The 24107-nt window shown below is 44.5% G+C and overlaps 6 protein-coding genes across 12 annotated transcripts in view; 3 read left to right on the top strand and 3 right to left on the bottom strand.

Annotated features, from left to right (window-relative positions):
* The first annotated feature begins 49 nt into the window (after positions 1 to 49).
* Positions 50 to 2490, top strand: LOC6541625. Its single transcript, XM_001970076.3, has 3 exons — positions 50 to 647; positions 715 to 1175; positions 1544 to 2490. Exons 1-3 carry the CDS (start codon positions 594 to 596, stop codon positions 2136 to 2138), a joined length of 1110 nt encoding a protein of 369 aa, XP_001970112.1. The 5' UTR covers positions 50 to 593; the 3' UTR covers positions 2139 to 2490.
* Positions 2491 to 3398: 908 nt separating this feature from the next.
* Positions 3399 to 12461, top strand: LOC6541431 (trifunctional purine biosynthetic protein adenosine-3). The gene is made up of 7 exons (XM_015159379.2): positions 3399 to 3751; positions 7916 to 8163; positions 8237 to 8886; positions 8946 to 9171; positions 9372 to 9793; positions 9852 to 10901; positions 10983 to 12461. Exons 1-7 carry the CDS (start codon positions 3575 to 3577, stop codon positions 12254 to 12256), a joined length of 4047 nt encoding a protein of 1348 aa, XP_015014865.2. The 5' UTR covers positions 3399 to 3574; the 3' UTR covers positions 12257 to 12461.
* On the bottom strand, positions 4389 to 5601 carry LOC6542415 (pupal cuticle protein). The gene is made up of 2 exons (XM_001970075.3): positions 5554 to 5601; positions 4389 to 5485 (listed from the first exon to the last, which is right to left on the bottom strand). The coding sequence occupies exons 1-2, from the start codon at positions 5563 to 5565 to the stop codon at positions 4943 to 4945; spliced, it is 555 nt and encodes a 184-aa protein (XP_001970111.1). The 5' UTR covers positions 5566 to 5601; the 3' UTR covers positions 4389 to 4942.
* An 18-nt stretch (positions 12462 to 12479) lies between the features above and the next one.
* LOC6541953 (dnaJ homolog subfamily C member 28) lies at positions 12480 to 13938 on the bottom strand. The gene is made up of 2 exons (XM_001970073.3): positions 13699 to 13938; positions 12480 to 13632 (listed from the first exon to the last, which is right to left on the bottom strand). The coding sequence occupies exons 1-2, from the start codon at positions 13783 to 13785 to the stop codon at positions 12640 to 12642; spliced, it is 1080 nt and encodes a 359-aa protein (XP_001970109.1). The 5' UTR covers positions 13786 to 13938; the 3' UTR covers positions 12480 to 12639.
* Positions 13939 to 14557: 619 nt separating this feature from the next.
* LOC6542756 (essential MCU regulator, mitochondrial) lies at positions 14558 to 15095 on the bottom strand. The gene has a single exon (XM_026979112.1). The coding sequence runs from the start codon at positions 15018 to 15020 to the stop codon at positions 14823 to 14825; it is 198 nt and encodes a 65-aa protein (XP_026834913.1). The 5' UTR covers positions 15021 to 15095; the 3' UTR covers positions 14558 to 14822.
* A 1818-nt stretch (positions 15096 to 16913) lies between these two features.
* LOC6541416 overlaps positions 16914 to 24107 on the top strand; it is a 30657-nt gene continuing 23463 nt past the window's right edge. For 2 of the 7 annotated variants that reach the window (XM_026979432.1, XM_026979434.1), the window contains exons 1-2: positions 17229 to 17403; positions 18573 to 18820. The gene's annotated coding sequence lies outside the window, so the exon portion shown is untranslated. Of the gene's footprint in view, positions 16997 to 17228; positions 17404 to 18572; positions 18821 to 24107 lie in introns of those variants that run through there. The other 5 variants (XM_026979435.1, XM_015159381.2, XM_026979436.1 and 2 more) reach the window with 3 other exon arrangements.

Raw genomic sequence — 24107 nt, 5'->3', positions numbered from 1 at the left:
AAAACAACATGATCAAAATCACATTTTAAATTTTTTTTCGATTACACAGGCTATCGATTAACGCAGCACTATTCCAAATTTCGGTCGACATTCACAGCGAAACGCGGGCGGCGGCCACACACTTCTTTTATTAATAAAGCGTTAATAGTAAATGGTTAACAATTGTGGCTAGCAAAGGTGGGTGGCCAAGTATCTTCTGGCGCAGTGCGGGTTGGGCCAGTAGAGTAGAACCACTTTCCCAGTTTAGGTGGAAAAGAACGAAACCTGTCACTTTTGCTGTGACCTGACGAGGAAGAAGAAGAGTAACCCACGGAGAACAACCACAACAACAACGAGAACGACATTAGTAGCAGGCCAAATTGTTGCGTATTGTTTTTTTGTTTTTTCAGTAGGGTTCTTGGGTGCGAATTTCGTGAAAAAAGTGTGGTTGCCAACATACGCATAACTTATGTCTGATAAAAGTGCAAAGGAATCATGTATCAGTAAGAGTGCGAGCTGCAGCAGCAGACGCAAGAGAAGGAAGTGAGCGAAAACGCAACCGAAACCCAAAGTATATATTCTATCACCAATCGAGCAACGTGTTTTGTTGAACGATGTCCCATGGCGAGGATGTGTTAGACAACTGGGAGGAAATCGACGAGGCTGGGGTGAGTGCCACGCGACGTGATTAAACATGTTGCCTGATAACCGATGAGACACCACTCTCTTCCCCAGCTCTCTATGACTCTGCAAACAAAGCTGCAGGCGAGCGACCCACCTGTCCACAAAATGAAATTGCTCCAACGCCCGCAGAGCCTACAGGAGTGCTCACAAATCCTCAGCAGCGGCGGCGGCGGTGGAAGCGGGGGCGGGAATCCTCCGCCAAGGCAGATCACCATTGCCCGGAAGCCCCAAGCACCGCCAGCAGAGGTTGATCCGTCTGTCCAGCAGCAGCAGCCCGTCATGATGGTGCTGCACAAGTCGTCCAATGATTACGATGCGGCCACCTACTCCACGCCCACCAGCAACCAAACCGTCAAGATACTGCGACGGCCCGCCCAGGCGGAGGAGCGGCGGGACACCAACGGGATGCGACCGAAGCAGCCCATCAAGACGCTCAAGCAGCGCGAACAGGAGTACGCGGAGGCCAGGCTGCGCATCCTGGGCGCTGCCAAAAACCCAGAGGATGACAAACCGTTAGTAATTATAACATACCAGCCTACAAGTTGATTTCATTTCCAAACTTACTTTATTCTATTATTTTGGTGCCGAGAAAGCCATTCCTTACTGTCGAAACACAAATAAGTACAGCGAAATATTACTTATCAGGGTCTCGATTAACTATACTCATTTATCTAGACAGAAACCACTATAGTTCATATTTTAACCTAAGATTTTCACTCGGAAGCTCTTAGGTCTCTAAGTAACTATTCATAACTTACAACTCTTTAATATGAATAATTTACTTCGTTTTGAATATCTAATATTAGATATATTTTTAAGAAACATCTTAACAGAAACCCTATTTAATCAGAAATGTCTACATATTTTGTCTTATTTTTAGGACCACTCCCAGCGCGCCAGCTGTGAATAGCAGCAGTGGGGCTCCCGCGTCCGCGGCGCCGCCTGCCACTCCCCCATCTGCCAACAGCAACAATAACGTCATCAACAACAATAGTAGCCATCCAGCAGCAGGAATGCACCGCTCGAGTTCGGCACCGAAGATGTCCCTAGTGACACCAATGTATAATAACTACAACAGCTACTTCCAGGGGCCGCATAATCAGCCTGGCCTTAACTATTACTATCCGCATAACCCGCAACATCAGCAGCAACAGCAGTCGCCCTCGATTCAAAATCATTTCAACCAACGGCTGCCGCCGTACGGAGGCGGAGGCTCGGGAATGGGCGGTGGTGGGATGCAGGCTCAGGCGCCGCCCCAGTCCTCGCCCAATCCGCAGCAGAGCTGGTCACCGGTTGTGGGCGGATCAGTGTCTGCTGCCCTCCTGCGCCAACAGTCGCTGCAGTCGCCGCAGCAGCACCAGCAGCACAATCAGCAGCAGCTCGGCCAGCATCCGCATCCGTTCAACGACCTAGTCCTGCGCTTGCCCAAGGGTCCCTGTCCGAATGGCTCCATTGGCTTTCAGATGCGCCGGTAACAGACTGCAGCGATGGAGAGTCACCTGCCTATTTCAATAACTTCTAATTTTCATCTTGGTACTTTGATTGCAAATGCATGATTCTATATATAAATGAAATTCAAGCGAAAAACGAGAAAAAACCCACGAGGCATTGACATTCTCAGATTCTTTGTCACCACACATTTGCACGCAGGTTCTCGATGTGGCGCGCGTTTTCGTTGCTCTACCCACTGGCTAGACCGAGCATCAACAACTATCTTAAACAAATTTTATGACGGACTATGGTAGATATTTTGTAAATTTACAACTCACACCACACAATTTTGTATAATGCATACTAATAAAACGAAGCGGTAATTTTAAAATGTGACGCAAGATTATGATTTTTGCAGTGCAATGATCCCTCAAAATCACAGGTCGAGATTCGATCTTATTTATTGCCTGCTGCTTTCCAATACCTAATTAATCAGCGGCTGTTGATTCAAACTCGACTTGTTTCTTGTCTTCGACCTCATTTATGACAATAGTGTTGTTTTGCTTCAGCTGCCCGAATTGTTGTGAAAGTTACAGGATAACGAACCTTTTTTCAATATGTAGTATAGAAAGTCCAAATTTCAGATCGTAAAAGCTTAGCCGGGGAGTTACCTCGTTTAGCTATGAGCTTTTACTCTATATATACATAAATGTTTGTTTAAGAAGAGCTTTTAGCATACAGCTGATCCAATAATTCGCATAAAAGTGGGTAAAGCAACATATGTACATATGTAGTGCAGTATGAGGAAAATTCCAGATCTTTCGGATGTTCATTTGCTTTCACAAATGATCCTGATAAGCGAATGCAATTGAGTTATTGCTCCATTTACCCCCAGCACAGCGATCGTTGGTTTTTCAGGGGTCCCGAAAGGCTATCGCCGTGTTTTTGTTATTTATTCGCAACTTTTCCAATCGGCCTGCTGAAAACAACAAACAGCACCGGGAGCACTGGGAGAAAATGCTGGCGCACGCATTAGTTGCTTAGTTTGTTCAAATTTCAAAGGGTAAAGGGGTATTTTATTTCCTTTACTATCTCAACTACTTTATCACCCATCCAGAAATCTAGTTATCATCTGGTTTATTTTCGCTGTGTAAAAGAGAATGCAATCAGCCCACTGGAACCCACTCTTATCAGCCCCTGAACCTGAACACAAACATAATCGCACATGGGCACACATACATACATATCTATGCACATACACATGGATGTATGTACATGACTACCTATGGTAGGCCAGACTCCAGTTGAAAAAGAGGCGTCGAACCGAGCGGTTGATCCGAACCCAAAGAGAAACGGCGCGCAACATCGAGTCGCGCGTGCTTTTTGTCCAGATCTTAGGCTCAACACGTGGGTGCGCATTAGCTTCAGCTTGGTGTTATTGTTTTGGGAACTTTGGAAACGTGATTGATTCAGCGGAATTATGTCGCATCGCGTTCTGGTAATTGGCAGCGGCGGTCGGGAGCACGCGATCTGCTGGAAGTTGTCGCAGTCACCAAAGGTGGCCCAAGTATACGCATTGCCGGGCAGCCATGGCATCCAGCTGGTGGACAAGTGCCGGAATCTGGACGCGAAGACCTTGGCTCCTGGGGATTTCGAGGTAGGTTCCTTACTCCGACCTTGGAGCGACCTTCGTGTGGTTCCTAAAGTTACTGAGCAGTGCAAGTGTGTGTGTGAATTGGGTTGTGGGTGCGCGTTTTTCGGCACTAAGTGCGTTTGGTTGCCATTTTATTGTTGTGTTACCCAGTGATTCGTTCGCTTTTATGGCTTCGATCGTGGTAAAGAACGCCCTCCATTCTCCGAGAACCTTTATGCTGAGCGGCAGCCGTAAATTCGCAATCGAGACGCTGGGAAAGCGCTTCATTGCATCCAATCTCGGAGCGACGCAATCCGCCGCCTTAACCCTTAGACGGGCCATGGGGGCGCGATTGCACCTCTGGCTGATAAGTGATGTGTGCTGCGCGCTATCTCGTTGCTGGAAATATATACTTATAGATATTCCACGTGTGCTAGTGGTTTAGTACTATACATTCATACTCAATTATGCGAAAAAACACAAATCATCAATTACATACTTTGGATACATTTTTGAAAAACAAGTGGTCATTTAATGAACTTTTATATTAAAATAGCTACATCTGAATGTGAACCAAAAACCAGTTTAAATACATTATCTGCTTCATTTGGGTCAATTAATTATAGCAGGTAGCAGTGGCAAAAACAACATTCATTGAAAGTCTTCTCCGTAGATTATACAAAAATTACCTTTAAATTGGGGCTTTCCGCTTCTTGTTCCTTCAAATTGTTTCTTTCAAATGTGACTTTTACGATCCTATCATTTGTAGGCTTTATATCGCGGACGGCAGGTGTTATTTGGCTCGTTTTTAGGTATGGAAATTTTAAGTAGCAAGTATTTGGGATCGACAGCTTAATAAGATTCCTCGGATTGTTAAATTCGCTATTAATTAATAAATTTTCTTGGCATAATGCTTGCTATTGACTTCTTTGGAATCGAATTGATCGTCGTTCCATAAACAGAATCAAATACCCAAAACTGTTTATGTCGATCCACGATGTGATCCATGATCCAGCAGACAAGTCGACAGATGACAGATCGGGTAACAATAGCAACTCGCTGTTGTCGTTTTACACTTTAGCTTATGTTTGCTTAGCACTTCTATTTATTGTTCGTGGCTTAATTAATGGTTTAGATCAAAATTCACAGATTCGCCCGCTGGATGCCCAAGAGACCAGCCCCTTTCCCCGCCAATGAGGCTCGACCATCGATCATTCAGTGCGTCGGAGCACCTCGTCTTTGGCGCAGAGGTCGCAACGTGGTCGTGGGCGGATGGGTGAGGTATATGGTCTTGGGTGTGGTGCTCGGTCGGGATCTGGGCGTTGTGGGATCCTGGATGTTGCGGGTGTACACATTGAAGGCGGCCGCATCGTGCTCCACGGTCTTCAGCTCGCCGGTGTAGTAGTCCTTGATCTGGTAGGGATGCGTTCTAATGTACTCCAGGGCGCGCAGTATGTAGTCCGGCACCTGGGGTATGTGCGCGCCCACGGGATGGTAGCCAAACTCATCGGCCACATAGTTCACGCTGATGACTTCGCCCTCGGGTGAGGTGTAACTGCTGCCGCCCTGAACGGACACGCCGCCCAATCCCTGCTGCGAGGCGGAAATGCCGTTGGAGGTCTCGTAGGCGTACCGGTAGTTGCCATCCCGCTCCACCTGCAGATCGTTCTGAAGGGTGCGGGTGTTCCGATCCGAGTCTGGTATGTAGGAGGAGCCTGCCTGCACCTGCAGCACGGCCAGCGCTACGATGAAGTTCACCTGCGGGTGAGATTAGAGAGTCGGCGATTATAATCCATTTTCGGGAAAAGGCCAGCTGTTGGGCTTACAAGCAAATACATGGTGTCGCGTTCGAGTTTGGTTCTAAACTGCTTGCCTGCTTCTCGGACGCTTTCGTTTTTATATCCATCCGCTCACCAGCGGATTTTTGGCTACACTTCGCCTCGGAAACCCAGTTCCGAGCTGCCGTCTCCGTCTCCGTCTCCATCTCCGCTCGTCATCGTCGTCGTCGTCGTCGCCATCGTCATGATCGCCTCCATCTACATCATCTCATCGCTGCTGGTCGCCTTAGTCAGTCATAAATAAAATGATTTTATTTCTTATAGGAATTATTTTATATAGGTATCAACGGCGTTATTTGTCGTTGTCGCCGCTGCAATTCCCAAAGTGTGGGATGTTGGAGTCCGGCAAAACGGAAGGCAGAGTGAAACCTAAACGAAACATTCGTGAATGGTTATGCCCTACTCGAAGGTTGGGGCACTTACAATTTGATATGTATTGTGGCTGATCTTGAAAATCCCATATTGCCCGGCTCGACTTACCACCTCAAGGAGCTCTAAATACCATGACGATCGTTGAACTGCACTGTCGTAAAAACCCTATAGTAGCTCTGGCTAAGATGTGTCAATGCAAGTTATTTTTTGAATGATTGATGGTATGCACTGCAGGTTAGCTACCACAGTTAGAGGACAGTAAATTAATTTAATAATAGTCGTTTCAGCTGAAATTTATGTCTGGAAATTCCATATACCTGATAGACTGTTTGTAATGTGCCGTCTAAAAAAGTAAATTAGTTTCAAAGGAAATGACTCTCCAGTTAAGTAATGCTTTACAGCCTAAATGCCAATTTTGGGTTATTGGCTTAGTCTAATGAAGCTTAATTACTTCTTCGACTTGATACGCAGCATTCTTTGCTCACTTTATCTGCATGGTTATTCTTAGAAATTGCACAAGCATACTCTGATATTCTGATAAATGATCTTGGATTTTTATCATCAAGCAAATAATTCAAGCACTTGGCAGCAACGTAGACGAAGTTTCCTGCCATCCCCTGGATGATACTTCTTGTGGACGATCGCAAAACCCGTCCGACTAATTCAGCAAAGCGTATCTAATTCCGTACTTATCCGCAGACTAATGTGGCGGCATTCCTCTCCAGACTTGCCGCCCCTCCAGATGGCCAGATCCCATTCTCCCGCACCTCATTTGCATATCATACAGTAAATCATGAGCGCACTCTGTAAAGCATAAAGTCGAATACGTTCTAGCCAAATTTGGGAAGAGCCAGTCGGAGAATGCGCGTCTTGCCAATGAACGAAAAAAGGAAACACCGAAGATATAAAAGTTGTTGATCTTTCTTTTCTGCTGGTCCGATTCATCTGTCATAAGCACTTCGCAACCTTCACTCCTTCGTTACGGGAAATTAAAACCTTGGCCGGGTTTGCCGAATCGCTCTTAACTTGGAAAGCCAAATGGCCCAATAAAAGCGTCATTCCGTGTGAACGTTCTTGAACTTTGGGAAACGAAACGGCCAACCGGATGGGCAACGGGGGTCAGGAAATCGGGATGAGCTCCCCAGGTGCTAAATGGTCTGGAACGCAGGCCAGTGCAATCGAGACGCGTTTCTCCAGAGCGGGGTAATCCGGCGCTGCGTTGGCGCCAATTCGAATTAGAGCTGAGTAACGATATCGACGGCTGCGCATCCGAAGCCGATTCCGATTCCAATTCCGAATCCGACACCAAAACCGGACCGTCGATCAAGCTGGGATTAACTTGGTTTATTGACATGACTGACATAGCTGGCGCCTGAGTCAGTTCATCATCTCCATCCATCCGCCAAGTGCGAAGACAATGCAAGCACAGACCCAGTTTAATGGCAAAGCAATTGGACAGGCATTTAGTATTTTGGCGACAAATTGACGATGGAACCGGTTGGGTACTTAGAGGAGTGCTATCTGTGACTTGGAATGTGGTTGCCAAAAGTCAAAACAACCTGCAACAATGAGGATCCCGATCCCAAGAGGTGGCGGACGATCGTGACCCGCTTTGATTGGAAAACCCAATTATGATCTTCAAATTGCAGATTTCTTTCGGAGACAACACAATTACTATGCAAATTCTAAATTCTGCCTGTCGGAGCTCACGAAATGCTATCTTTTTGGCAAGAATTTATCAGTAAATGCGATTACCATGTCAATGATCGTCAATGAAGTAATTTAAACATCGGTTATTCGATTATATTTCACCATCTGGTTCCTATTGTTTTAGATGATCTGGAATAATCCAAATGAATTGTATTATATTTGTTACGAAATTATGAATCACTGCACAAATAGAAGTAGCTTTCTCGTTATTTAATTGAAAACCTTTAAAAATCGATAAGCTTAATATATTTATTTTCCCTCTTTAAAGGCCATTGCCAAATGGAGTAAGGAAAACCAGATATCCCTGGTGATCGTGGGACCCGAAGATCCCTTGGCTTTGGGTCTGGGCGATGTGCTGCAGAGCGCAGGAATCCCCTGTTTTGGACCTGGCAAGCAAGGTGCCCAAATCGAGGCGGATAAGAAGTGGGCCAAGGACTTCATGCTGCGCCATGGGATTCCCACCGCGCGCTACGAGAGTTTCACGGACACGGAGAAGGCCAAGGCGTTCATCAGAAGGTATAAATAACACCTATAACACCTAACACATATGCTTTAAAATAATAAATGTTTAAATATCTACATTTAATAGCGCTCCGTATCCAGCTCTGGTGGTGAAAGCGGCTGGATTGGCAGCGGGAAAGGGCGTGGTGGTGGCCACCAATGCGGAGGAGGCCTGCCAGGCGGTGGACGAGATCCTGGGACAGCTGAAGTACGGACAGGCGGGTGCCACGCTGGTGGTGGAGGAGTTGCTGGAGGGCGAAGAGGTTTCCGTCTTGGCCTTCACCGATGGCAAGAGCGTGCGCGCCATGCTTCCAGCGCAGGATCACAAGCGTCTGGGCGACGGCGACACTGGACCGAACACCGGAGGCATGGGTGCCTACTGTCCATGCCCGTTGATCAGCCAGCCAGCACTGGAACTGGTGCAAAAGGCCGTGCTGGAGAGGGCTGTGCAGGGTCTGCTCAAGGAGAGGATCACCTACCAGGGAGTCCTCTATGCGGGACTTATGCTGACACGCGATGGTCCCCGTGTGCTCGAGTTTAACTGTCGCTTCGGAGATCCCGAGACACAGGTGATTCTGCCGCTGCTCGATAGCGATCTGTTCGAGGTGATGCTGGCTTGTTGCACCGGACAGCTGGACAAGATTCCCCTGCAATGGCGCACTGGAGTGAGTGCCGTGGGTGTGATCCTGGCCAGTGCTGGCTATCCGGAGACCTCCACAAAGGGATGCATCATATCGGGTAAGCTTTCGACCACTCCCTTATACATACCTTCATAATTGCTTGTATTATCCTGTCAGGACTTCCGACCGCCAACTCGCCCACCCAATTGGTCTTTCACAGCGGCCTTGCCGTGAATCCACAAAAGGAAGCCCTGACCAATGGCGGTCGTGTCCTCATCGCCATCGCCCTCGACGGCAGCTTGAAGGAGGCCGCTGCGAAGGCCACCAAATTGGCTGGCAGCATCACTTTCTCGGGCTCTGGAGCTCAGTACCGAACGGACATTGCCCAGAAGGCGTTCAAAATGTAATTATAAGTGAATCATCATGCATCAAGACTCACTTGAAATAAAGCAAGCACGAATTGAAAGACAAACATTCCAATAATTAATCAATAATAGTTTATGTATGCTGTTTCCCCACTAATTCTCATTTTCTAACCAACCCATTTGGCATGACCTACTGATCACCTACTGCTATCTTCTTCCAAATCTTTTCCAAACGTAGTGCCGGTGCCAGCACGAAGGGGTTGAGCTACAAGGACAGCGGAGTGGACATCGATGCTGGAGATGCACTGGTGCAACGCATCAAGCCCTTGTCCCGGGGCACCCAGCGCCCGGGCGTCCTTGGCGGCTTGGGTGGATTCGGAGGACTTTTCCGCTTGAAGGATTTGAGCTACAAGGAGCCAGTCATTGCTGAGGCCACCCAGGGGGTCGGAGCCAAGATCCACCTTGCCCTGGAGCACGAATTATACGAAAATGTGGGCTACGACCTGTTTGCACTGGCTGCCAACGATGTCCTGGAAGTGGGTGCCGAGCCGGTTGCCTTCCTGGACTACATTGCCTGTGGCAAGCTGCACGTTCCATTGGCCGCCCAGTTGGTCAAGGGAATGGCTGATGGCTGCCGGGATGCGCGGTGCGCCTTAGTGGGTGAGAACATGAGCGCACTGCTCTCAAATGCAACGACTAATTTGAAATTTCTCTTCAGGTGGCGAAACTGCCGAGATGCCGTCTCTTTACGCTCCCGGTCAGCATGACATGGCTGGCTATTGCGTTGGCATAGTGGAGCAGTCTCGAATCCTACCCCGTTTCGATCTTTACCAGCCGGGTGACCTGGTCATCGGACTGCCGTCATCTGGACTCCATTGCGCCGGCTTCAATGAGATACTCACCCAGTTGGCGGCATCCAAAGTGAATCTCAGGGAGCGATCTCCCGTGGACGGAGGCGAGGATGGGCTTACCTTGGCCCATGTCTTGGCCACACCCACACAACTATATGTCCAACAGCTGTTGCCTCATCTTCAGAAAGGAGATGAGATCAAGTCGGTGGCCCACGTGACCCATGGTCTGCTAAACGATGTCCGCCGTCTTCTTCCCGAAGGATTCGAGACAACGCTGGATTTCGGTGCCGTCCCAGTGCCCAAAATCTTTGGCTGGCTGGCCGGAAAACTAAGGCTGAGTGCCCAAACACTTCTGGAGCGGCACAACTGCGGCATTGGCATGGTTCTGATCCTGCCCCAGTCAAGTCAACTGTGGCGAACGTCCCTTCCGGGAGCCAAAGTGCTGGGTGTCCTGCAACGGCGGCCAAAGGCTAGCGGATCTCCCGTCCAGGTGCGCAACTTTGTGGAGCAACTGGAGAAGGTGGCCTCGCCGTTCGGAGGTCTCGGCATGCGCGAACTGCCCGAAGAGCTCAAAAAAGTGCCTTCCAATCCGGATTTGATAGCTCCGCGGGAGGAATGCTTTGAAAACGCAGCTGGACGTCGGCTGACGCGCATACCCACCCAATACAAGGACCCCATACTCATCCTGGGCACCGACGGAGTGGGCACCAAGTTAAAAATAGCGCAGCAAACGAATCGCAACACGAGCGTGGGCATCGATTTGGTTGCCATGTGCGTCAACGACATCCTCTGCAATGGAGCCGAGCCAATCAGTTTCTCAAGCTACTATGCCTGCGGGCTCTGGCAGGAGCAGTTGGCCAAGGAGGTTCACTCCGGGGTCCAAGAGGGTGCCAGGCAGGCGAACAGCAGTTTCATTGGTAAGTGGAGCTGGATATCTTGAAAAAAGTATAAAGGTTTTAATTACGAATGCTACCTATTTCTTGTCTAATCTCCTCCAGATTCGCACAGTGCTGCTCTGCCGCTACTGTACGAGCCGCAGGTCTATGATCTGGCTGGCTTCGCCTTGGGCATAGCAGAACACTCCGGAATTCTACCCCTCCTGGAGGAAATTCAACCGGGAGATGTGCTCATCGGACTACCTTCGTCTGGCGTCCACAGCAACGGGTTCAGTTTGGTCCATGCCGTTCTGAAGCGAGTGGGCTTAGGTCTGCATGACAAGGCTCCCTTCAGTGAGAGGACGCTGGGCGAGGAGCTGCTGGTGCCCACCAAAATCTATGTTCAGGCATTGTCCACTCTGCTGTCCCGAGGGAATCACGGCATCAAGGCACTAGCCCACATCACAGGAGGAGGCCTGAGCGAGAATATACCGCGAGTGTTGCGTAAGGATCTTGCCGTACGCCTGGATGCCAATAAGTTCCAACTACCGCCCGTTTTCGCCTGGCTGGCAGCGGCCGGAAATATCAGTTCCACTGAGCTGCAGCGCACCTATAACTGCGGCTTGGGTATGGTTCTGGTGGTGGCCCCGACGGAAGTTGAGAGCGTCCTCAAGGAGCTGCGTTATCCACAAAGAGCAGCTGTGGTCGGCGAGGTGGTGGCCCGCAAGGATCCGAAGAAGCCGCAGGTGGTGGTCCAGAACTTTGAGGCATCATTGGCCAGGACACAGAAGATACTCTCCCAGCGTCGAAAACGAGTTGGTGTCCTCATTTCGGGAACGGGCAGCAACCTGCAGGCACTAATCGATGCAACGCGCGACTCGGCGCAGGGTATTCATGCTGACATTGTCCTGGTAATCAGCAATAAGCCTGGTGTTCTGGGTCTGAAACGCGCCACGGAAGCTGGAGTACCTTCATTGGTCATCTCCCACAAGGATTTCGCCAGCCGAGAGCTCTATGACGCGGAGCTCATGCGAAATCTGAAGGCGGCTCGCGTGGATCTGATCTGTCTTGCCGGCTTCATGCGTGTCCTGAGTGCTCCATTCGTTCGGGAGTGGCGTGGACGGCTCATCAATATCCATCCTTCGCTGCTGCCCAAGTATCCTGGGCTGCATGTCCAGAAGCAGGCCTTGGAGGCGGGCGAAAAGGAGTCCGGCTGTACGGTTCACTTCGTGGATGAGGGTGTGGACACGGGAGCGATCATTGTTCAGGCTGCTGTTCCCATTTTGCCCGATGACGACGAGGATTCGCTGACGCAGCGCATCCATAAGGCTGAGCACTGGGCTTTTCCAAGGGCATTGGCCCTGTTGGCCGATGGAACAGCTCTTATTTCACAGTAAATGCCAGTTTATGAAACTTGACAATTGGAATTGAACAACCAGGAATGAGTTTATCTATAGAGTCCTCATAACTGGAAGATTTTTTGTCGAATTAGTTTTAATTATAATCTCGAATTTTCAACGAAAATTGGCGTTAGTTAGTTGTAAAGCAATTTTTTACGTTAAGACTGCAGTTCGTTTTATATAAATAATTATTTAAACAAAATTCATTAAAAGAGATGTATAAAAAAATCCATAATTTATAGTCACATTCGGTCACATCAATGATTTTAACGTTAGAACAACCAAAAGGCCCTTGAACTATTGAACTATTTCATACACATATACTTACAGCACCGTAATCTACATCTAATATCACATATTTCACAATCACACATCTTAAATTACAATAGTTTGCTAATTAGAGAAAACAAACTTGTACCAGCACTCCCTTGATTCTCTAGATTGCTGCTGGGCTTAGCTCTCATTTCGGGTCTGACTACGTTGCGCTGCAACTCCGGATCCTTAAATATAGGTTCAGCCATCCTGTCGAGGTGCAGGCGAAAGAACTGATTCTCCAGAATGGGCACTATCAGATTGTACTTGTCAATGAGCTTGTTCAGTTGTTGCACATCGTCCTGGTGATTCCGGGTAAACACTTTCCAGGCAGCCAGATCCTCGGGACGCTGCAAGGGCCATTCGCCGTAGTATTTCCGCTCCTGGCGCAGTTTCGTCTTAAGCTGAGCAATCGCATCGCGAATGTCCTTGCCTAGGCTTATCCATTCCGGCGTGAAGCCGTTGTCCAACATAATCTTGTTCAACTTGTGGGTCGTGAAGTCCAGATAGGGATTCTGCGACTGAGCCGAGGACAGTGGCTTTCCTGACCCGTTTAGATTGTTGAAGTCACCCTTGGACATGGCCTCCTGAATGAGATCCTCGACTACACGATCGATGCCGTACTTGGTCTTAATGGCATGCTTGCGAAAGTGGCTGCCGCCCTTGGATAACAGTGTTTTCTCACCAGCAGCCGCCTTGTCGATGCGGTGCTCCAGGACGCGTTCCTGAGCCTTCATAGCGCGCACCTGCTGGTACTGCTTCTGCCGCTGAAAGGGTGTTCCCACTCCAATGCCCTCATTGGACAGATATTGCCGGTGCTGCGGCGCCGTATGCTTGATGTCAAACTCCATGGCCTCCTCCTCGTCCTCCTGGATGTTTCGCCTTCCTTTGGCAAACTTCTCCTGCAGCACACGGAAGGCCTCGTCCACCTGCTGGAAGCGTTCGGCGCTGGCCTCCTCCGTTCCCGAATCGGGATGCACCCGTTTCACCAGATTCAAGTAGGCGTGGCGGACCGTATTCTGATCAGCTGTTTCGTGAACGCCTAGGATGCGAAAGCATTCCTAGTGATATGAGGTGAAATATTGCATAATGGTTCGAAAAGGAATCTTGTCACAATTTTTACTCACCATATAAACCTCCTTGCGCTTGAGGTGCAGTAAGCGACCGAATCTGATTGCTACGGATGCTTTGAACAGATTTCCTGCCAACCACATTTTTACTACACTTGTTGGAGTTGTTTTTAAACAATTTTCGGGCTATGCCGTCTGACGTTAAAGGAAATTCTAGTACTAAAATCATTTGTTTATGTTTTCCGTGCGAACAGCTGTTGTTTTTAAGCTGTAGTATAAAAATACTGCTTCCCGTTTTTTGTTAGTATTTTTGACGTTATGGTCACCCCAGGGGTGGATAAAATTGTAAAATTTTTTAAAATAAGCACAACGTTTTTTTCTTAATCGAAATTTTAGAGAAATACATTTTGCATCGCTCTTTAAATAACAAGAAAACGCTTTATACCCCATTTATTTAAATAGGTATCAAATGTGACGTTTCTATAATTACATAAAAAACTATTTCTTAAATAAAAAAAAACTTTTGATGCATTTGGAATAGCAGGTAATGATGAAATATTGAGCACTATAGCAGGTAATGATGAAATATTTAGCACTATGGAATGCGATTTTTTATTTGTTTTGGGGTATGCGAGCCTAACCCAAATCCACAGAAGCAAATTTCCACACTTACTAGTTGCAATTAAAGACTGGCGATGACCAAATCTGCGGGCGAGCAACGCTCATCTACAATTCAAAACACAATTCATGCTCTACATAGACTGGAAACTCGAGTTAGTTCTAGGTAATTGTGTCATAATTGAGAATTATTTAATTGCGTGATCTACTCTAAAAAATCTTGAAATTAAACTAAAGTCGGTTAGTCAGTTATAGTCTCAGAATTTAAAGCTATGAAAACCATACGAGTGCATTTATTTTAAAATGTAAATTTATTGCTAATAACCTGTTTGATTTTGAGCTCTGCACTAATTATGATTCAATTGATCGGGTGCACTTATTAGCCTGCATCGATTTTGGTTACCGGTCTGAGCAGTTGGTTGCGTTGAGTTTTCTTTCCTAGCATCCCGTTTGGCCTGTTTGAACTGGCACATTAGCATATATACGAACAGGATGTGCACAGGCTTGCTCCAAATTCATTTGGTTTACCATGTAGAAGATGCAAGTGTGTCACGGTTGTTCCATTAATCATCATCCGAGATATCAGGCGCATATAGATCAAATACTTCCAGAAACTGGGCCAACTTCTTGCCCATAAAACCGCCCAATATAATGCCGGGTAGAACAACGATCAAAACAGCGATGTACTTGTACTTATTGTTATCCTTGGGAATTTTATTTAGTTCTTTAAAGTCCTTGAAGTTGTCTCCACCAAATGGCATTTTTATGTTTTAATATGGGTACCTGATTTTAGTGTTTGTTTAGAAATGGATACGACATTATTCTGATGGAAATGTCAAGACTTTCTCCGGCCAAATTAGGACAGGCACGCCCCAGAACCCAAACTCGGATCCAAAACCCTCATCGGAATATTTGAGTGTGCGCCCTTTTTGGAACTTCCGTTCTGCTGGCTCAACCGACTGATTTTGTCAACCGTCTGATGGTCCCTCTTCAATTGGCTTGCAATTGTCTACATTTCCGTCTAAGGTGGGTATTGCCTTTAATTTTAATATTTGACCTGTAGCGTGTTGTGTATTCGTTTGCTGATTAACGGAGCGTAGAAATGTAGGTGTAATTTAGGAACTATTTAGTTTTTCAAGAGCAATTGTAAAACGAAACAAGTTTTAAATGTAATTAGAGAGTTTACTTGTATTCATATTCCCTTGGGTAATGCTTTACCATTAGGAAATATACATTCCCTTTTCTACTTCCTAAGAAGCCAACACATTTTTAATCGCACCGAAATACTCATGACTTGTTTCTTGAGAAGGAAGTAAAAACATACTTGAAGATGGATAGATGCGAGTCTAATGATTGCTTGTACCCTATAATTAAATTGTTTTATTCCGGTGGATGTGTAAATTACATCGATTTATCTGCCTTATATTTCTACAAGAAGCAGTGAATTATTTTTTATCATGCTCTTTTTATCTGTTTATATGCATTTATTTTTAATTTGAAAAGAAAGGAAGTGGAAAGTTTAATAAATCATTATTGTTGATTGGATAATAAAGGAATGAAAAACTGACATCAATAAAATCTATTAAAATTGTAGTACTTGATGATTATTACACTTCGGCTTCCTGATCAGATTAATAAACTTATTCAAACTAGGGCAAAACCCAATCGTTAAGTTTGAGTTAAGATTTAATAATCATTTACATAATACAACTACACCATATATTTTTGTCCAAAAATCCCAACTCACTTTTCTTTAATGGTTATTTTTGATATCATAATTCTTCTTGAGCCCATTCCATTTGCCTTTTCGTACTATTCACCCACACAGAGATAAACGTTCCTTAAAAGAAATCCTTCGGTTTGGGAAAATCCCGCCATAAAGAGTAATTGTTATGCGCAATTCTATAGAATGGCTAAGAAACAAGTGCCAAATACCTTTTAACAACGGATGTGACGCAAGGTTACATACACATATGAACAAAATGTAAGGCACTTCTTGCACTTTTCAGGCTATACATAAAAAAAGACGGAACAAAGATAAAAATTGCAATAACTCTAATTTTATGACTATTGATGGAGTTTTTTTCGTTGGTCATTAGTAGATTCTATTAAGCATTTCGCACGTTTTGCACAGTTTATGACTTTGTAAGGGTTATGGTTATTAAAAAAAATAATGAGACAAGAAAGGGCAGTAACCAAACAGAGGCAGCAAGGAGTGCCAAAGGATTCTAAGGGCCAAGTGTAGCAATCCCACTTTTATGGTCTTCTACGCTTTGTTGGCGAACCCTTTTAGCAAGTTCGTTGCTTCAGTCTTTCGTTTGGCCGCCGCTTCCGTTGCTCGCGAATGTTTGAAAACAGTAAGCAACCCAACATCAGGGGAGGGTAAAACCCACCTCCGACTTCACATGTCCTGCACAATTAAATGAAATTTCCCAAGAAACAAGGACGCCGCAACTAATCCTGTCTAGGCGATGTTGCCCACGCATTTGGCCGACATAGCTTAGGTAGCGTTTTTGCGGCGAATTCTCAGTGCCGGTTGAGATTACCGAGCCGTCTTTTCGGCCGAATTCAACGGCGGCGAATAACGATCGGTATGCCGGCTGTTTTTCACCGACCGATAACCATACTAATGTGAAAAAACCCAAGACATCGGGAGCTTTCGCGGCTTCAGTATGCCTTCGACTGTGGCGCGTTGTGGACGTAAAGAGGCTGCGGCGAATCCGAACTCTAGACAAGTGTATGTATCGATTCGACTGGGTTTCTTTCAGTGAGGCAGTGAGTGAGTGTCAGCGAACGAAAGCCGTTAAGAAGTCTGGGGAGAGGAGGCTAGATGTATATGTATGCATATATAGTGAGCCATAGGAAAATCTGTAAAACGGGCACGTTGAGCTGTTTTATTTTCCTCGCCTCACACAGTCTTACGTTTCTACCTATTGCCGATCGCCTCTACCTCTCTACCTTCTTTTCTGCTTTCTGGCCCGCTCTTCGCCTGTTTCTTACCATTTTTGCTGTCGTGTCTTGTGGTCTTTGGGCGAGTGTAGACGAGTGTGTGTGTGTGCGTGGACTGAAACTTCAGGTGCAGACCGCGTTGATTTGCTGAACAAGTTTCAGTCTGAGTTTGGCCTTCGTGTGGTACAGTACATGGTACAGTAAACGCTCCCCGGATCTGCAGATCTCTTTGTGTCCTATAACAATAAGTGCTTGTGCAGTCTGTGAATGTATTTACTTCGAAACTGGATTTTATTCGATTGTTTTGCACAGCAAAGTGTTTGATTTTGTGCCTGTGTTCGTCGTACGCTGGCTGGCGAAAAAGGATTTCTGTGCATTTTAATGGAGGCGCGTGCTTGGATCGTGTGTGCTCTATGAGGAAACTGACCATTAAATGCGAGCAGCAAAAAAAGAGGAATTTTAAATTGAAAAAAAAGTGTAATAGATTTACTGCAACGAAGAGGACAAAACTACGAAATCAGTGAATATATAAATATCATTAAATGCAAGAGTGGAAGAGATACGACAAATTAATGCAAGAATTTCTTCAGCAATTTTATAAAATCAAGGATAGGAAGTGTGGAGTAGTCCGCTATAATGATTTTATGTTGTTTTTAACCGACCAAGTCGGTATAATTTGTTCTCCCTGTTTTCTTTGTGAGCCGTTCGGTTTTTACCAGTCCATTAACTTGTCTGTGCCTTTTGCACTTTACTTTGCCAACTGACATTAGACTACTTGTGTGAGTAACTAGTCCATCCATCGGGAGTAACACACTCTGATACTCACTTCACATGCCAGCTGCGCATTTACGCTCCCATTAACCGGGTAGAAATAACAAACTTACGGGAAAAGAAGCCACAACTGCTACCAGAAACTGGCCAACAAGTGTTTTGCGCAATGGCCAAAGGAAACAACCACAAAAACTAAACACAAAAAAATACAAGTAAGGGCCACAAAATGCAGTCTTGAGGTTAAATATTATATACTTCCAACAAGTTCGTATCCTAAGTCATTTGTTTGACTTTCCAATCTCAATAGGAATACTTCTGGGACTATCCTCAACAGATTTCCCCTAATTAACATAAATATTTCTTCGAACATTTTGGTGAGCTCAATCCCAAAGTGTTCCCTACACATTTCGAATACGTGCTGTGACTTCAGACAAGAATTCTTGGACTGACTTGTTTCGGATCTCTACCACGGCATGCATAATTAAATAGACCCATTCCCATTAGACAAACTATAGATAGTCAGGCTAGACAGAACCGATCATAAATCACACTTATGCGACGCGTTTTATTTTATAACTTTTAATATCTCCCAGCAGTGCAACACTGGCCTTGTACATTTAAAAGTTTAAGTAAATAAAAAGAAAACCGCACCAAAAAGTTGCCATAAAAAACTCACACCGCCGTTGTCGGCAAAGGGAAAGAAACCGTCGTTATTGTCGCTTTTGTTGACCTCAAGGATAACCGGCTGACATGCCACATAAATTGGAATACTAGCATTCGCGAACGATACGAATCGAATCTATATAGTGCTTATATATAGCTACAGCTGCATTTATAAGAGGTGAGTTGCATATTGAAATGGCAGCGAATGGAGCGAATGGAAAAGAGTGGCAAAGTAAAAAGTGTATAGTGGATATATAGGTTGGAGGTTATACTAAGTATAAGAGGCAACAATTTTCTATATAGATGACGTTATATTCTTCTGCTTTTAAGCTGACATCATTTCGTTCCATTACTATATAATACTTCATAACTATCAATCAATAAGCACAATGAAATAAAAGCCAATCTCAAGACACGCCTTCAGTCATTGCACAAAAATGCGATTATTTATGCATATGTCTACATACAAACAAAAACACATAAACAATGCCGGGCTTTCGTTTTTGCAATTAAACTTCGATTTAATTGTGTTTAAATAATTGATTGATTCCATTGATTGAGCAAGCAATTGCTGTATCGAGAGTGGTTATGCTATGTGCCATATAAAGCCGCCCATATATTCCCACTTACCCACAAAAAGTAGCACACGCCAACAACAATAAGAACAATTTCTGTTACTTTCTATTAAACAAAACCTTAAAAAGCTTCGATTGTCTGTCGGCCGTGTCTGACTCGCCTTTGTTGTCACATTCATTCAATAAAGGCCAAGTCGACTTCCCTCTACCCATACCCGTACCCCCAAAACTCCATCGAAAAGTCGAAAAGCGAGAGCTACCCAAACAGTTAACCTCAATTTCAAGACGCACTCTGCTCGCTGTTGTTGTTGCTTAATAACAGAAACCGAAACAAACCATAGAAGTTGTAGAAAATTTCACTCAAAGTGAAAAGCAGAACAAATGACGTACAAGACCAGCGCAAAGAGCCCTCATCACACTTGTAAACAACGCGCAACAATTCGGTGTTTGCTTTTTATTCGTGGCTCATTTTTAGCACAGCTTTTTGGCAAATATAAATAAACTGGTTGCTTTATGGAAATTTGTGCCATGATTAGGGAATCTTTTCGGAGATGAGTTCTACTTAAGTCATTTTCATAGCTTGGCAAGAAGTATCGAAACAAGTAAAACTTGTTTAGGCGCGTGCTTTACGGCTTAAGTCGCTATGGCTTAGTCATAATTTGTATATTGGTATTTGGCTCACAGCATCCAAACGGAAGTTGTTGCTAAAATGTGTGTTAAGAGTTTAGTAGGGATTGCAAGATACAGAAGTGAATGCACGTTTGTTGCCTAAGTCTTTCGATTTGTTTGGGTTTCGCTTGAAAACTACAAAATCGTGTGTGGAGTTTGAAAGTTTTTTTTTGTGACTATAATTTTCTAACAACCTTTCTTATGAAAATATAAGTAAATTAAGTAAAACCCATAATTTACAATTGGTCTATCCAACAAAGGCTTCGGTTTCACTTGGATGATCTAATCCCCCATTTCGCAGGAAACAAGACCTGAAAGAAACGCCACAAAGTCATCTATTATTTGGGCTATGGCGAGAAAAGCATTAGATTCTTCGACCTTTTCTCGAAGGTTGATAATTGGCAGCCGATGCCAAAGTATCGGCAGGTAGATACTCACGAACACACCCTAAAAAACGAAGAATAACAAAGGGTGCAATCACAGGTAAAGACCCATTTCCAAATCTTTACTGAAAGTGCGAGAAGTCAGTTAAAATTAGTGGAATGAAATGTATTATGGGTCTAGTTTAGGGCTGATGGGTCCTACGCATGGTTCACATGAATGACAAATCTCTTGCCGCATATCAAGTGTCAGTTGGCCATTAAGGGAATGGAATGCCAGGGCGTTGTCTGCGTTAGTCTTAAGAGAGATCCATCCATCAGCGCGCTGATCTGGACTAAGATCTTTTCCGACATGCGAGTAACGTATTATAGAAAGAGAGATGAATATTCAGTGCATGTCTGGCGTCCATCAAATCATTAAATAATTATAGCCATTTGATTGGGATACTAATTTTCACATCATCAACTCTTTCCCGGTAACGAAAGTTTTCGATTCTGTCGATCTTGATTTTCAATTTTGTTTATATTTGGATTCTCAACTTCCGTCTCGGCGGCAGTGAAAGTGCCTCCAAATGCCAAACTCATTCTAAAAGCGAATGAATGGTCATCGCAGCGCTCTCTATTTCTCTGCGGCAAAAAGCAGCCTAATCATGTTGAAAAGCTGTTGACAATTTCATAAGTTTTCCAAGGTGGGCGCTTTCTCGGCGCCATCAGCCGTTGCTCGTCGATTAGTTACAATTGCCACAAATTTTCTTTATTTTTCCAACTGCATCGCCATCTTCATGTTGTGTGCGTTTTCTGTTTCTTCTTATGTTTTTAATTGTGAGAATTGTGTGGAAAAGTGGAGCTCACTCGCCGGGAAAAGCGAGTCAAAACAAAAAACATTTGACGCTGTCATTGTCGACAATTGTTAAAAATGGAAAAATTGTGATCAGGCTTAGTGAGGTGAGCTGAGCTGTGGAAATGCCCAGCGGAGCCGCATTCGTAATCCAGCCAAGTTATCAAGTTCCATCTACTTGCTTGCGATTCTCCCAAGCTCCTCTGCCCTCCATTCACTTTCGGACTATCTGCGTTTTTAAGCTGCCGAATCTCAAAATATAATTCACATGACCGCCTCACACCGCATACACACGCATCCCAACACAATGATCCCCCATCTGACTCTTGGCCAGACTGTCTGACTTTTGGCTCTGTGCATACTTCTCGTAACCTGTTTTTTAACTTGGCTGCTCTTGCCTTTTTGACTGCATTCTTGACGGCTGTGCGTCTTCGAGTCACGCAGCTATCGTCTTCGGTTTCAAAAAGTCGCTAACCAAAACTCAGAATTAAGATACTGATACTCTTGCCGCGAGGGTCTTTGTGTGCGATAGTGATACTCTTGGAGAAGATATCTAGAGATTGTTGACTTGATTGTTGCCTAAATTAGAAGAAAAAACAATTATTTGTTTTAGATTTTAGGTGGTTAAATAAATGAATAATTTCAAAATATACTTATTTGTATATATATTTACCCATAACTGGTAACTTGTTTAGCAATATCTTAAAATATTTAAATAATGTGCTTATCAGAAAATATATTATATATTTTCCTTATTCCATATTTTGTTAGAGCACCAAGTCGTTGTTATCCAGTGACTTCAATTCTTCTCTACTGCTTTGATAGCAGTTCAAGATATGATGGGCGTGCCATCATTCCTTGGTGGTTGTTATTTTTATTTATAACCTGCCATTGCTTTCTGTTTGAAAATCCGCTGACTTCATTTTGGCACTCAAGTCGGTGGGTGTTTTTATTTGTGTTTTTCTGCCCAGGTGCGGCCCATTGCACCATTTTCACCATTTGGACTCAGTCATTTGGATTCAGTTACAAAACCATCAGCTTGCGGCAATAGAAAACAAACTTTTCCTTGTCTATTTACGAATTAAATATTAATTGCGCTCATCACCCACTTCGAAGCCCCGCAGTGCTTCTTGGCGCTCTTTTTTCCAGCTTGTGAAAGTGTTGGCCAATGGAAATCACTTGACCATTTTGTGAACAGCTTTCGACGGCTTCGGCTGTACATGAAAACAAATGAATGTTTTGCTGCCGAAGCTGTTGTTGGCGGTAGCAAGTTACCCGAAAAAGATAAATACAAATACGCGGATAGTGAAAAGTTTCAGTTGCCTGGTTTTGGCCGAGGAAAAGCGTCTCGACGGGAAAATAAAACACGTTTATGATTTTCTGCTATAACCGATTGCGGGCTATAACACTAGGATGCCAATGGATAAACCACAAATCAGACCTTCATAGTTCATTAAACGATTTTATTTCCCTCGCCAATAGGAACGCCATCAAACTCCCATTGGTTTGGCCACAAACATTTCATGTAACCCAAATACCAAAGGCATTAAAAAAACCAAAAACAAATCTTACATGCCACAAGCCCGAAACTAGTTCATTGGGTCCCTCCGCCAACCGACCAGCTGCCCAGCTGGTTTTTCTCCCCGATCTCCCCAAGATCTGCTCCCTGCGGCTCCGGCTACCTGACCATCGAAATTAAACACAAATTTTTATGTTGAATCAAAAGATCAATGGCTGCAAGAGCAAAAAAAGAAATCACAAAGCTTGAAAGAACATAAATTTACATAAAAATCTGGTTTCTTCTGAGTTTCTTGGAGTTTCAAGCTATGGTCGCTTTGATTATAGAAAGCTCAAGCCGATTGAGAGTGAGTCTGATTGGAGAACAAAGGTACCGCGTTTTATTAACAATTTTTAAGAACATTATTCGGCATTTAAATAGCGAATCATTGAGTAACACTCACAAATAATTTAATAAACTTAAAAATGTCATATCAGACATTGATTATCTGGAAATCTAAAAGAGAATCATTACATTAAATCAATTTATTAAATTGGTTCAAGTAAATTTCTTAAACAAATTGATCAATTTACTTTGATTTCTCACGTAAAAGTAGCAATTAGACTGAATGAAGCCATTGCTGTATTTATTACACATTAAACTGTCGTGGTCAGATTGATCTACTCCGCCAGATTGTCGTTCCCCAGATTAATGTTTCTCTAACTGGTCTCAATTGAATCTCAAGCACCCATCAAATTAGCCTAAGAGATTGAAGACTCTCCGGTTCTCCATTTCATTTAAGTACTTTACTTAAGAGATTGGACTCTCTCTATAAGCATTTGAACCTCCTTTTCCGTCCCAGTTTCCACTCTCTGTCTACCTCTTTACTCCTTGCACAAGCCAACAACTGACTGACACCGAAAGCCAAAAACTCAATTTGTAAAAAATGGTAAAAACCAATTGACCTTCAGGCCAAAAGAAATCAAAGTATAATAATATTTGGTCATTAGTTGGGCAGGCATAAAAACTGGAAACGTGTTTTCCTCCGTTGGCCAACATCGATTTGTGTGGCCAAATTTTTGCACAGCCAAAAACATAAGGAAAAACACTGAAAATGCCCACCTCAGGCAAGTGTGCAAGTGAAAGTTCCGTCTTTACTTTGGTGGAAAACAGTGGGCTCGTGTGAAGACGGTGGTGGCTGATGCGAAATGGAAATGGAAAACTTAAACGCCGTCTTTAAAAGGCCTCTAAAACAAACCGGCAGCAGCTGCATTTCCAATCACCAAAATCGAAAACCAGCGGCACAAAAAGTTCACCAGAAATTATGTACCACGTTTGACTTTTACCATTTGCTCAACTTAGTCATCATTTTAAGGTATTCGTTTTGATTTAGCTTGTGTATGTACTTTGTTTTTCTGCTCTCTGGCTGGCTAAATGTCGAAGGTGTCATCAATAATGGCTGCATACTGAGCCATCGGCAACCGGTTTGGTCGCAGGTCGATCAG

The sequence above is a fragment of the Drosophila erecta genome, unplaced genomic scaffold (genome assembly GCF_003286155.1).
Source record: "Drosophila erecta strain 14021-0224.00,06,07 unplaced genomic scaffold, DereRS2 tig00000055-arrow-pilon, whole genome shotgun sequence".
In the NCBI taxonomy this organism is placed as follows: domain Eukaryota; kingdom Metazoa; phylum Arthropoda; class Insecta; order Diptera; family Drosophilidae; genus Drosophila; species Drosophila erecta.
This window is presented reverse-complemented; position numbering and strand designations above follow the sequence as displayed.

Coding starts and splice junctions, on each gene's coding strand:
- LOC6541953 (XM_001970073.3), bottom strand. CDS start 13,785: ATGTGGTTGGCAGGAAATCTGTTCAAAGCATCCGTAGCAATCAGATTC. Junction 13,633..13,698: donor AGCGCAAGGAGGTTTATATG/GTGAGTAAAAAT, acceptor TCATATCACTAG/GAATGCTTTCGCATCCTAGG.
- LOC6541431 (XM_015159379.2), top strand. CDS start 3,575: ATGTCGCATCGCGTTCTGGTAATTGGCAGCGGCGGTCGGGAGCACGCG. Junction 8,887..8,945: donor AAAGGGATGCATCATATCGG/GTAAGCTTTCGA, acceptor TTATCCTGTCAG/GACTTCCGACCGCCAACTCG. Junction 9,172..9,371: donor GCCCAGAAGGCGTTCAAAAT/GTAATTATAAGT, acceptor TTCCAAACGTAG/TGCCGGTGCCAGCACGAAGG.
- LOC6542756 (XM_026979112.1), bottom strand. CDS start 15,020: ATGCCATTTGGTGGAGACAACTTCAAGGACTTTAAAGAACTAAATAAA.
- LOC6541625 (XM_001970076.3), top strand. CDS start 594: ATGTCCCATGGCGAGGATGTGTTAGACAACTGGGAGGAAATCGACGAG. Junction 648..714: donor AGGAAATCGACGAGGCTGGG/GTGAGTGCCACG, acceptor TCTCTTCCCCAG/CTCTCTATGACTCTGCAAAC. Junction 1,176..1,543: donor AACCCAGAGGATGACAAACC/GTTAGTAATTAT, acceptor TCTTATTTTTAG/GACCACTCCCAGCGCGCCAG.